Source organism: Lycium ferocissimum, chromosome 6, assembly GCF_029784015.1.
Source record: "Lycium ferocissimum isolate CSIRO_LF1 chromosome 6, AGI_CSIRO_Lferr_CH_V1, whole genome shotgun sequence".
Classification (NCBI taxonomy): domain Eukaryota; kingdom Viridiplantae; phylum Streptophyta; class Magnoliopsida; order Solanales; family Solanaceae; genus Lycium; species Lycium ferocissimum.
The window spans coordinates 22638984-22652576 of NC_081347.1; the positions used below are offsets into that span (position 1 = coordinate 22638984).

General features: G+C 34.7%; 1 protein-coding gene across 1 annotated transcript; it reads right to left on the reverse strand.

The window, feature by feature from the left end:
• Positions 1-980: 980 nt before the first annotated feature.
• Positions 981-13049, reverse strand: LOC132059512 (WRKY transcription factor SUSIBA2-like). The gene is made up of 5 exons (XM_059452137.1): positions 12004-13049; positions 4563-4661; positions 2976-3712; positions 2237-2395; positions 981-2040 (listed from the first exon to the last, which is right to left on the reverse strand). The coding sequence occupies exons 1-5, from the start codon at positions 12304-12306 to the stop codon at positions 1317-1319; spliced, it is 2022 nt and encodes a 673-aa protein (XP_059308120.1). The 5' UTR covers positions 12307-13049; the 3' UTR covers positions 981-1316.
• Between the last annotated feature and the right edge of the window lie 544 nt (positions 13050-13593).

Below are 13593 nucleotides of genomic sequence, written 5' to 3' on the forward strand. Positions count from 1 at the left end.
TTTTGTATTCTTGTAAAAAGAATGTTGTCAATCTTTTTTATATTCCCTTTACTTTTTAGTGTCTTTCTTTTTTCTTTCACTTTATTTATCTTGGCATTATACTGAATATGTCGTCGTTGCTTCTCCCCGGCCCTGTAACATTCCTACAGGGGAAAAAAGTCCGGCCACTAGAATTCTTGTTTTTTTTTTTTTTTTTTTTTTTTTTTTGCCAATTGTATCCTTTTAGTTTTTTCTTTTACTTTCACTTTTTTTTAATTATTATTTTTCTTTTTTTTCTTATCTTTTGTTTCTCCTTCTCACCACTCTGATCTATGATAGTATCACCTTCATAGATGAGTGATGGGCTACAGAAGGAGGAGGAGGATGAAGGGATTTTATTTTTGTAATCTGACTTGTTTTAAGGATTGGAAAAAAATAAGAATCATATAAAAAAGGAAATTACGTGGAAAAATAGGATTGGTACGTGATATTAACTGAAAAAGGCTATTAATATCATTTCAAACGAGTTTAGAGGGGCAAAAAGGACCCTCATAAATTTTCAGTGTTTCTTTGAAAATTAGTACTCAGGGATAATTATCGATTTTCTCTTTTACTTTTCTCGTTTTTTCATTATAAATTTATTTTTCCTGCTATGAAAGTCAATGACAAAACATGTTTAAAGCAATTGGATCCTGATACTTGAAATCTCCTTTATCCTTGAAAATAGTGGTTGATAACCACCTTCATTGTTTTAAAAAATAACATAAACAAGTAAAACGTTTCCACGAGGTTGGGGTAAGGTCTGTGTACATCCTACCCTCCCCAGTCTCCACTCGTGCGATTGCACCGGGTATGTTGTTGTTGACTTCTTGTTGTGATAAACTAGTAAGACATTGAATTGTAAGCTTTCTTTATTCTTTCGTTTTCTTAAACCATTTTTCTTTTCTTCTTTTTGGGAAAAGGGTGTCGTGAGTAGGGTAAAGGGGGAGAAGAGGGTGGTAATTTCAGACAAAATAAGATGCAAAGAGGACAAAATAATCCTTTGTTTACAGAATTTGCTCATTCAGCTGGCAAGAACTTCCTCAAAAACCTGAATCTGCAAATTTTTTTTTACAGATAGCTCCATGCAAAAAGTCAAAAAAAGAATATTGATCTGAAACTAAAGATCATCTAGCATAAAATATGGTCAGGACCACACTATCACTCTCACCCCCCTCTCCCTCTTCCATTTCCTTTTGTTGGCATGTTATCTCTCTCTAGAGAGCCTAAAACAAATGAACACTAGTATCTTGGACTCTTTTGGAGGTGCAATAGATTAATAAAATTCCACGACTCTTCTAAGATGGAAAATTGTCCATAATGTGGCTGCATAATACAGTAGATGATACTCCATTTTGATGATCATACATCTCTTCATTGTCTTTAAGCAGTCTCGAATTTTTGTCATTATTGTTATTGTTGTTCTCGTGAAAATGTTTTTGATCCCCAACTGCGAGAGAAGAATGGGATGACACACCATTTGGTGTTAATGAGTGATCATTAAAATGAAATCCACCAAGAGAAGGCACCATATTGGGGCCAACAGGAAGATTGGTTGGCAAAGATAATGACAACGGAAAATTAGGCATCTGCAAAGGAGTAAATGGGCGAGAGAGAAAAGAAGTGTAGGACAGAGGGCTCTGTAAATTAGTTGGGAATTTTAGGTCATAGAGAGGTGAAGTAGCTCCAAATCTAAAGTCAGTAAGGTGACTTCCAAGAAAACTTGGCCTTACATAGTCAAAGGGTTTTCTTTCAAATTGGAAGTTAAAATCTTGCACTTGCATTCCAAGATTGGAAACTTTATGTCTTTTTGGAGATGCCAATATAGAAGATTGCCCATTTGCAGTAGAGGCTGAAGCTTGATTTCCAGTAACACTAGCAGCACTATTTGTCTTGTTTACTGATGGCACTTCATGGTTATGTTTCCCTTCATATGTTGTGATGACTGATTTTAGATTATCTGGTGCCCTTTCCACATGTTTTCTTACTGGGCATCCTGCACTTGTGCATTTGTAGTAGCTCCTATATAAGGAGAAAAAAGAAAAAAAAAGAGTTTTAAGTTCTATACATTAATAGTGTAACAAATACTTATAGAATCATCTCATTTTACGTTAATTATTGGTAAAATCTTTATGAAAAACATTAACAGTAATCTGGCGGAATGAGTAACTGACGGGACTAAAGCTAAGCATAAATATCCATGTCCAAAAATAGATACCTGGGATTTGGATTTCCCTTCACAACTTTTTGGCCATATTTTCTCCAGCGATAGCCATCATCAAGAATATCAATCTGGCTCTCTATCTGGACAACTACTTTTGGTTCTCTTGTTGTCCTCGACGATAAACTCACTTCAGCTGAGTAAAATTCTCTCTTCCTGAAACAAAGCAACGATTTTGCAACAAAAAGAAAAACTAACAAAAACACACACATTAAGGAAAAAAGAAAAAAAAAGGATAGATCAAGATTTAATTTGTAGCTTGTGTAAGTATACTATAACCCTTCCCTAAAGCACTTGATCCATATTACTTTACTGCCACTAAAGGTGCAGCAATAGAAAGTTACAAATGATTCTTAGGCAGTGGATAAAAGATCAGACGGTTGATTTTTTTTAACTGCTATACATTGACGTTCCCCTAAATGAAGCTATCGGCAACCATCAATATAAAATAGGATTAATATCCTGAAAAATAAGGCTGATTACCTGTTACAACATGTTAAAAGACAATTGATGTTTTAAAGTTACCAGTTTTTTTTTTTTTTAAAAAAAAGACAATTGATGTTTGCAGTATTATTTGTGTACAATAACATACCCAGTAATCCCAAAAAGTGGGGCCTGGGGAGGGTAGAATGTACGCAGACCTTACCTCTACGTAATATTGTTTGTGTATATAAGTTAAATCCATCTCAAAATGGAGGAAAATATAAAAGGACAATGGTAGATCAAAATAGGGTACCTCCTTTTATGCTCAAATTCACAATCATCAACATGATCACCGAGGGAAGTGCTCCCTTCAGTAACTCTATCTTCATCTTCATCATCACGACTAGCAAGTGTAGAAGAGGGCTCAGGACTAGTTCTAGCTGATTCAAACACATTCATATTTGTCTTTTGATGGTTTAACATTAACGAATCAGGAACCTCTGCCAAAATAGATGTTGAGGATGTTCTAAAGTCCATATTGCTTCCAAATTGCACGTTTCTCCAAATACTTGATCCACCATTTCTTTCATTCATTTCTGTCATCTCTGCTAAACCATAGGGATTTGAATTCGTCGTTGCACGTCGAGGAGGTTGAGATTTCTGATGATTATGTTCACCTTTATAGATAATTTCTGTGATCTGTCCATCTGGAGAACGTTCGACTTTTTTCTTAACAAGGCAATTTTGTTGAGTACATTTGTAGTAGCTCCTAGGAAATTCACTCCCTTTGACAGTTTTCTGACCATATTTTCTCCAAGTGTATCCATCATCCAAGCCGTTTGAGGTAACAATATTTGGATTCGTTGCACCTCTTTGCTCAAATTGGTGTAGTGATTTTAAGGAGCAATTTCCTAGCTGAGTAGTGTTTGTTAAGCCAATGCAGCCCAGTTTTTGTTGATTATTTCCTTCTGAAGGTGTATCTGAACAGTTCTTTAAGGCAGTCACTTTTGGAGATTCTGCTGGAAATTCAAAATGATCTCTTGTTGTATTCTGCATTTAATTTGGAGGAAATATTAAAGTTTGAACAATGTAGTAGTAGCAAGATTATGGATTTAACTTGATTAACGGTTAAAAAGGGCAGTTCGGTACACAAAGCATCCGCGTTTATAGGATTCAGGGAAGGGCTGCACCCTAAGGGGTGTGATGTAGACAACCCAACCTAATACAAGCATTAGTGGCTGCTTCCACGACTCGAAACCTATGACCTATAGCTCCCACGGAGACAACTTTACCGTTTTTCCAAGGCTCCCTTCGACTTGAGTACTGGTTATATAAGTTTTTCTTACACCATCAACATAAATTGACCTACTACATCAAATTGTTTGCCTTATTTTTCAGATAGCAAGTTTTACTTTTCTCTCAATACAATTTATGTGATACTATTTCCTTATTAGTTCGTTTGAAGTGAAACGACACATTTTAACTTTAAACTTTTGTGTTTGAAAGCAATTTAAATTTAATCTTTACATTTTACCCTAAATGACATGCTTACAGAAATCTCATGACATGTTTAGCGTCACGAGTTCGAAAACTCTTTCGTTCTTTTTCAGAACTTTATGCTCAGTTAAACTACGCCAGATAAATTAAAACGCATAGAGTAATTATCATAGACAGTTACTTTAATATAATTATCTTGAAAGTGTACTCCAAGATTATTATACCCGTCAATTTCACTATGTAGCACAAGCAACACAATGTTCAATAGAACAGTCATTACAGTTGGAATTACTAATACTTCTTCCATTACCTACACATGTTAGACAGAGTCATAGAACCATAAAGAACCAATTAAATAAAATGACAGATAATTCAATTGGTAAATAAAGGTTTTGGCAGATACCTGAGATTGGGTGTTTGAGGAATGAGGAGTCATTGAATTTTCTTGATTGATGATAGTGGGGAACTGATGAAAGCTTCCTGTAGTAGGAGATTGTGGTGCCTAATTAACAAGAAAACAGCAAAGATTAATTAGTTGGAAATAATAAAGTTCAATTGAGAAGAGTTTTTAAGAAACTTGGAGTTCCAGGTAAGTAGTTGTTGAAACTCCACCACTATTCACGGACCTAATTAATTAGATTAGGAAAATAAAATTGAACAAAAATAGTAAGATGAGCTGCTATTCTACTTTCTAATTGCAAAACGATATTCTAGTGAATGAAATACTAGCAACAACAACATAATCAATGTAATCTTTCAAGCGGGGTCTAGACAAGGAGGGTGATGTGCACCAACCTTACTCCTTCTCGAGAAGGTAGAGAGACTATTTCAGATAGACCATCGGCTCAAGTAAAGCATATAAAAAATCAAGTATATAAAGCAAATTCAGTAATAAAGTAGCTATGGTAAAAACAATGAAGAAGAGAATAATAGCTACAACAAATAATAGGGGTGTCAATGTTACGGTTCGAATGGTTATTTTATAAAATTTATACCCTATCGATTTTTCAATTATTTCATTTTGTGTAACCAAAATTAGATTTTTCGAAACCTTCTCATCATTTCGATTTCTCTTCAGTATCAGTACGATTTGGTTAATTTTCGATATTTTTTGAAATAACATCATGTAAAAGTCACTAGTAGAAGTTAGGACCCGATACTAAGCATAATTCTGTAGGACTTTGGCAAAAGTCTCTAGACATTTTTATTTAAAATTTGATGAATCAAGAAAACATGAAAGACGACAAGAATACAGATTCATTCCACTATTTTACGGTAGTGTAAAATAATGTTAAATAAAGATTAAAATAGATTGCATGAGCGAGAAGAAATCAATTAAGATGGGACTTGAGAACTGACTTTACTAAGATTAAGTATCTAATAAGAAGAATTTAAATCATATGAGAGGAAAGATATATAACACCTCGTATATTTGCTACCCAAAATCATTGGAATATCTTGTAGCTTATTAGTTACTATTCGAGATACTAGAACTAATTTAATTTCAATAGGTTTTACAGTTGGGACTTTGGGTGTTAATTATGTTGCAGACTTGTAATCGTTTGCATCACCTTGGGCCCAAGGCGAAAATTTTAATATTTTTAAACTCAATATATAAGATCTATTTTGCACATATTAATCTATTCGGTACGGTTCAGTATTTTTTCGGTTTATTTATAAAACTAAAAATCTACCTAATTATTCAGTATGGTTATAAATTTATATAAAAATCATCGATTTTATTAAAGGAAACTTAAAAATTGGTTCGATCGGTTAAGTTAGTTTTTTTTAAAAACCATTGACACCCCTACAAATAATACAATAACCGAAGCTAAGAAAACAATAGGTATTAATAAAATCAAAAAAATAAGATAATTGAAGAGTAGTAATGACAATATTGATAAGGGAACTAGACAACGCTCGACTCCCTACTAACCTTTCTCTAATCCTCGACCTCCATATCTTCCTATCTAGGGTCATGTCCTCAGTAAGCTGCAGGTGTGTCAACTAATCACCTCTCCCCTATACATCTTCGGCCTATTTCTACTTCTCCTCATACTCACCATACTTAACCTCTCACACTTCTTCAATAGGGTATATGTGCATCTCCTCTTCACATGCCCAAACCATCTCAACCTCGCCTCCCTCATCTTGTCCACCACAGAGGTCATTCCTACCTTATCCTAGATATCTTTGTTCCTAATCCCATCTTTCCTAGTATACGCACACATCCATCTCAACATTCTCATTTTTGCTACTTTCATGTTTTAGACATGAGAGTTCTTAACGGGGCAATGTTCTGCCCCATACAACATAATTGGTCTGACCACCACTTTGTATACTTACTTGCTTGGTGGCACATTCTTATCACATAAGACATCAGATGAGAGCTTTCATTTACTCCACCCCACTCCAATACAATGTGTAACATCATTGTCAATCTCCCTATTTTCTTGAATTACTGGCCCCAGATACTTGAAACTTAGTCTCTTGGAGATGACTTGTGTATCAATCCTTACTTTCATATCTGCCACGTGAGTTATGTCACTATACTTGCGGTCCATGTATTTGTCTTAGACTTGCTCAACAAGAACCCTTTAGACTCCTGGTTGTGTCCAAACCTCCTGCCTATCATTAACTCTTCCACATGTCTTTTCAATCCAAACTATGTTATCTGTAAATAACATATGCTATGACACCTCTCCTTGGATATGTTGTGTTAGATCCTCCATCACCAAGGCAAACAGAGATTGGCTAAGAGTTGATCCTAGTGCAACCCGATCACGATTGGGAAGTGCTCTAAGTCTCCTTTCGCTGTACTAACTCGGGCGTTCGCTCCATCATACACGTCCTTAATCGCCCTAATATAAGCTACAAGTACACTTCTAGCCTCCAAATATCTCCACAGTACTCCCCTAGGGACTTTGTCGTATGCTTTTTCTAGGTAAGTGGACACCATATGTAGGTCCCTTTTCCTCTCGCTATCTTTGCTCCATCAATGACTTTTGTAGTCAAAGACCCAGACTTGAATCCCAAATTGGTACTTAGTAATAAACACACACCTCCTCATCCTCATTTCCACCACTATCTCCCAAACTTTCATAGTATGGCTTAGTAGCTTCATACCCCTATAATTGTTACAATTCGGAATATCACCCCTGTTCTTGTATAAAAGGATCATTGTATTCCGTGTCCATTCTTCGGGCATTTTTGACATCCTAAAATGATGTTAAACAATCCCGTTAGCCACTTCATACATGCTTTAATTGCGTTCTTCCCAAATTTCACCGGATCTCATCTGGCCTGGTCTCCCTCTCCCTTCTCATCTTACAATCCCTCTCCCTTCTCATCTTACAAATAATCTCCTTAACCTCCTTCAAACTTGATATCCCTACAATATCCAAAATCTCAACGACTCTAAAAGTGCTCTAAATTGCCCAGTGTAATATTCTTGGCCCCCTCTTCATTCAAGAGTTTATGGAAGTATGTCTGCCATCTTCGTCTAATGTGTGTCTTTTCCACCAATACTTTGCCTTCGTCGACTTTGATGCACTTCACTTGGTCTAGGTCTCGAGCCCTCATTTTTTTGGCCTTTGCGAGCCTATACAACTTCTTATCTCTGCCATTGTCCTGAAGTTCTTCATACAAGTGTTCAAGTGCTGTCGTTTTAGCCGCTTTAACCGCTAATTTCGCTGCCTTAAATTAACCCTCTCCCGATTTTCCCTTTTTTCCTCATCGTCTCTGCTCTCCACCAACTTTATATAAGTAGTCTTCTTGGCTTCCACTTTCCGTTGGACCGCTCCATTCCACTACCAATTCCCTCGATGTCCACCAACGTTGCCCGTTGAAACTCCCAATACCTCTCTAGTTACATTACAATTCAAGAGGAAGGTATGGAAAAATACCTTTTTATTTCTTTATTCATTATTTTATATTTCAACTTATCACTTGTCAGTTGCTTTATTTACTATTTGTGAATCTCTTTTCTTTCTTTTTTAAACTCCGCCAAAGTAAATTAGCATTTCAATCTGCGAAATAAACAGTAACAAGACTACACCTTTCGAAGGGAGCACTTTATTTTTAAGTGATATTTTCTAACGCGAATTCAATTAGTCGGGCCTCAACTTAGGTACTAGATACATCGGGTGGAAAAGTTAAAAAATATTAGAAAAAGAATATTGGCTCTAATTAGTAACTCGCTTCTGCACTATCACATCTTCAATTAGTTTTTAATAAGAACGACTTACCAGAATAATTTCAACTACTTCTTCATATGAGCATCTTCCAAATTGACATTTGCTTTTCCCTATAAGGCCCAACTTGTAAAACTTAAATAAGAGTTAATACTTCAAAATTTCCCTAAACTATTCATGCTTTATTAGTTTAATATTTAAATTATGGTGATGTTGCTCTTGCCTTTTTGAACTATAACATTCATATGTAAAATCCCATGCAGTGCCAAGAGACATGAAGAATGACCTCACTTCATGTGTAGTGTGTGATCACTAGAAAATAAACTAAAAATAGCTTCCATATGACATTTTAGATTAAATTTCTCTTAGTTGTTATTTTTTCTTTCTTCTTTTCGTATACATTTTTTCTCCTTCAAAATCTCTACATCTTTTGCTAATAACAGTAAACTAATTGAAACTCATAATCTTAAAATAATAGTATCATAAAAGTAAAATAATCAAAAAAAGAATCTAGTCAAAAATAACGATTGAATATTGTCATATAGTAAATTCAATTAAAAAGGATAACTTTAAAGTAACAGTAATACTAAAAAATTAACAACAAAATAAAAATAAAAATTATACATTAAAACGTAAAATAACTTTTTTCTTATTTGTTCTTTTTGGCTTATCTAAATTTATTGATTTTTTTTTTCTTATTCTTTAAAGTCCAACAATTTTTCTTATAATGGTAAATTCAGTTGAAAACTCATATTTCTAAAATAATAGTAATTAATCATTTACAATAAACCTAATTGCAAATTTGAATAAGACCTAATAGTATAATCATTTACAATCAGTTTACTTATTTCACTTTTTATGGACAATTATATCTGTATTTAGTTTTTAGATGACCTAATAGTATAAAATTATTTTGAGTTGTAACTAGTGTATTTCTTGAATGTACTCTTATTAAAATTCAATTTTGGTTAATTATCAACTATCGCTTAACATGCTTCTCTTTGAACAACCTCAACTTGTTAAGATATTTTATTTGGACATTCGAACTAAGCCCTATTTCAATTGAACATCTCAACTCCTCATAAGTGGTCCAATTAGACACTTTCGATTCAAATTTTGGAAAAAAAAATTTCATTTTGATTCGTCTATTAGGTAGTTAAGTTAACCACATAAAATTGAAACACTTTATTAGGAATTATTGAAACTCCTATAATTATATGCATCAACCTCAAGTAGAAAATGTGTGGAGTTTTAGGACTTATTGAGGCGAATTCGTATTATGTGATTAACTTAACTACCTAATAGAACAGGCAAAAGAAGTTTCGAAATTTGAACCAAAAGTATCTAATTGAAACATTTTATTAGGAATTGAGGTGTTCAATTGGGACAAGGCTTAGTTCGAGTGTCAAAATCGAATATCCTGACAAGTTTAAGGGCTAACATGTTGTAATTCTGTATTCGGAAAATAATCTAAAACAGAATTTGGAAAAAGAGAAAACAACCTAAAACAGAATGTGGAAAGAAAGGCAAATAAATTCGAGCCCACTGAATTCACAGCTAGGGCTGGGCATTTTTACCGAAACCCGAAAAACCGGACCGAACCGAATTAATTCGGTTTTTCGGTGTTCGGGTTTTCGGGTTTTCGGTTCGGGTTCGGTTCCAATTTTTAAAAATTTCGGGATTCGGTTCGGGGTTCGGGGTTTAGTATTCGGGTTTTCGGGTTTTCGGTTTAAACCGAAATATTATGTATCAGCCCAAAATTATATTAAATAGTCCAACTCCAAACCCATGCCTATTAAATTTAAGCCCAAAAGAAAATAACCCAAGCCCACTTTTCTTTTGTATCAATATTCAATCATCAGACTTAACGTATCCCTAATTTCAGTATTTCATTTCGAGTTCTCGGTTCTCTCTCTGTCGCACTTCATTTGTTCACGGCTCAACGGCGGCGATTGCTCATTGTTCACAACGGCGGCGATCGCTTTCTTCCAAAATTTCGACGACTTCACATGGTAAGTATTTCTCTCTGCTGCTGTTGCTCGTTTGGTTGTTTGTGGTTGCTGTTTTCCTAGGATAATCTGGTTCATTTTGAATGTGTTGCTGATCATCAGTTTCCTGCCTTCTTTAAAGAGCATTCCTATGCCATGATTGAAGCTGACTCTCACACTTTGTGTGATTGAGTTGCAGCTTTGGTTCAAAGAACCCACAGATGCCATCGACTCTCACGCGTGTGTGTGATTGGTACTGACTAGGCTCTGTTGTCGACGATCTTTGTCTTGATCTTTCATTTTCTTGCTATTTTTGGGTTGTTGGTCTCTCTTTGGTGGATCCAAGGATTTGGGGTTGCATTTCTTGATTTTATCGGATATAAAGGTACTTTCTTTTTAGCTAAATTTGATGAAACTAAAATATGGATAGATTTTGATCTGTGGGTTTTTTCAGTAGGATGAGTTAGTTTTGACTAGGGGTTTACTTTAATCAAAATCCTTGTGATTATTCTCCTTTTAACTGAACAAAGAGCTAATTATATTGTTCTTTCTTTTACTTTTAATCACTAGGGAATTCTTGTCATTTTCCAATTTGGGTTTGGTGTTTTGATCAGTTAATTTATGCTGTGATGTTCCACTACCTTGTCCTCGTGTCACTATCGAGGTTGAAATGTTTGTCAAGAATCGAACTTTAATGCTTTACAATTGTTTCTATTGAAATTCGGTGTTAGAATGTTTAGATCTTTGATATGAATCTTAATTTAGAATTGTTCTACTAAGCTTGAGTAGAAGTAGTTTGTCGATCTTGTATGATATGAGATTGTATTTGCATCATAATTTAGCAAGCTTAAATATAAGTCCGGAAGTTTGTTTGATTGTCTTGATTTATTTGCATAGTGAAAGACCTTAGGTGTTCAATTATGTAAGAGGCGTGAATGGCGAGCCATTTGTTGCTTACAATGTCCGTGCCTTCCACTGTTTCAGCTACGCTGTGCAATGCTGGCTTGTCTTTGCTTCGCCGCTACGGTTTAATTTGCGTTCATCGAATTGAAAACACCGAATTGAAAAAACCGAAACCGAACCGAACCAAACTTCAAAAAACCGAAACCGAAAGAACCGAACCGAACTAGTTTGGTTCGGTGTTTGGTGTCCACGTTCAAAACACCGAACCCGAAATAGCCGAACCGATGTATGAGAAAACCGAACCGAAGAACCGAACGCTCACAGCGTGTCCTTAATGAAATTATTCCCCTCAATGTACCCGAGATTATGGAATATATCCTCCCAGGATAGAACGAATTAACTCACCAGCATAGCGGTACCTCAAATCCTGATGAGCGACGACGCAACAGACGGCAGGATCACACAAAAAATTATTTGAAGTGATAAAAGAAAGAAGAAGATGAACAAAATTTTCATAAGGAAAATCTGATGGACTGGCCAGAATTTTATAGCCATTGGGTAGAGTTAAGTGAAAAGGTGCAACTCAAAAGTTGCAAATTTTCAGATTTAGAAATATTTCCCATTCACCTTAACTTAAATCCATCACTGACTATGTATTAAGCCTATATAAAATAACATCACAAAATTAAATTTATGAGAACATTCAAAATGAAGAATTTGTTAAAAAAGAGAAATATTGAAAGAGAGAGTAAACTATTACCTGTGAATTTGGGAGCATAACAGGAGAGTCAAGCAATGCTGCCGGAGTTAATCCCGGAGGTATTGTCAGAAATGTTTCCCTAGCCGGTGGCGGCGACATTGCCGGAGTACTAATGTTAGAAGCATTGAAACCACATTTTTCTGCCCGGCGTTGGGCAATGCTACACTTATTATTGTTGGAAAAACTTCCATTTACACCATTTTCCTCAATTTCTTGAGTAGTATCTATAGGCATTGTTTTTGAGTCCAAATTTCCAACAACTTGACAATTCCACTCATCGATAGGCTCTTCATTCCCTTTCATATCCCAAGAAAAAGAATCCGGAGAGGATCTATTTACATGTTTGTGTAAATTCACTACTAAAAACAACAGGAATTAGCGACGGAAATAAATGTGTAGCTAAACAACAAAATTCATCGCTAATCGTAGCGACAGATTAGCAACATCTATCAAAAAATTCTGTTAGCTACGAGCAATTTATCGACATATTAGCAAACAAATTTATAACTAATTCGTTGTTTTTTGCTTTTGTTTTTTTTTTTTCTTCAATTTTTTGGTAGTGAAACAAACACAGTATCAATCAAGATACCGAAGACCCTAACAAGGTTAGGGTGTCACTCCCCTGATTGACATTGTGTTTTGTTAATCTTTAACGGGAAGGAGAGAAAAATCAAAATATTCCTTTTTGAAAAACCCAAAAAAGGAAATCTAAAAAATCAAGCCAAAAAGAACATTGCATCACTCCACAAGAAAAAAACTCTCAAGGATCCTTCATGTAATATAATCTTTGTGAAGAACCCTAAGAATGATTTTCAAACAAAAAATGAGAAGCTTTCAATATATTATAAATATGTCCAAAAATCTCAAACCCCACTAAATGAAATGCTTATTTTTTCAACATGAGGAGAGAGATGAGTGTTTTATTTATTAAAAAATAAGTGGCTTCTATTATTCTTGTTTGATAGTGTGAGAGTGATCTAGTGATGCATGGAGTCTTTTTAGTTTTTTGTGTTTTTTTTTGTGTGATTTTTTTTTTTTTTTTTTTTTTTTTTTATATTAAGAGAAAGCTTTAAATGTACGTGCATGGTGCTACGAAGTTGTCGCGAGGAAAATGGGAAGTCTATGGTTTGCCAGCAAATTGAGAAAAGAGGTTTTAGAAAGTTGCGCAAGACAATGACACGTTTAAGAATCTAAACTTCACATTAGAATTTTCCCACGTTTATGATTTAATTTCTTGGACAACTGTACTCTTCTAGAGTAACGTTTAAAACAGTTAATCTGTTTCCCCAATTGTCTGAGAATAATTGATAGCCTATCAGGCTGATTTCCTTGGGAAAAAGAGGGAGAGATAAGGAATTTCTTTTATTCGTTTAGTGAGTAATTTAATTAACTCACTCTAACAGATCTTGTTTAGGCTATTAATTCCTGTTTAGTGTAGATATGTACCTAAAATTGGTTTTTACACCTTATTGAGTCAATATTTTCTAAACATCAGCTCATAAAACTTAAAACCCTTTTTACAATTTGATTATGTGGCATAGAAGTTAGATAGTTAATGGAGTAGTATACCACTTAGACGGATAGCTCGTT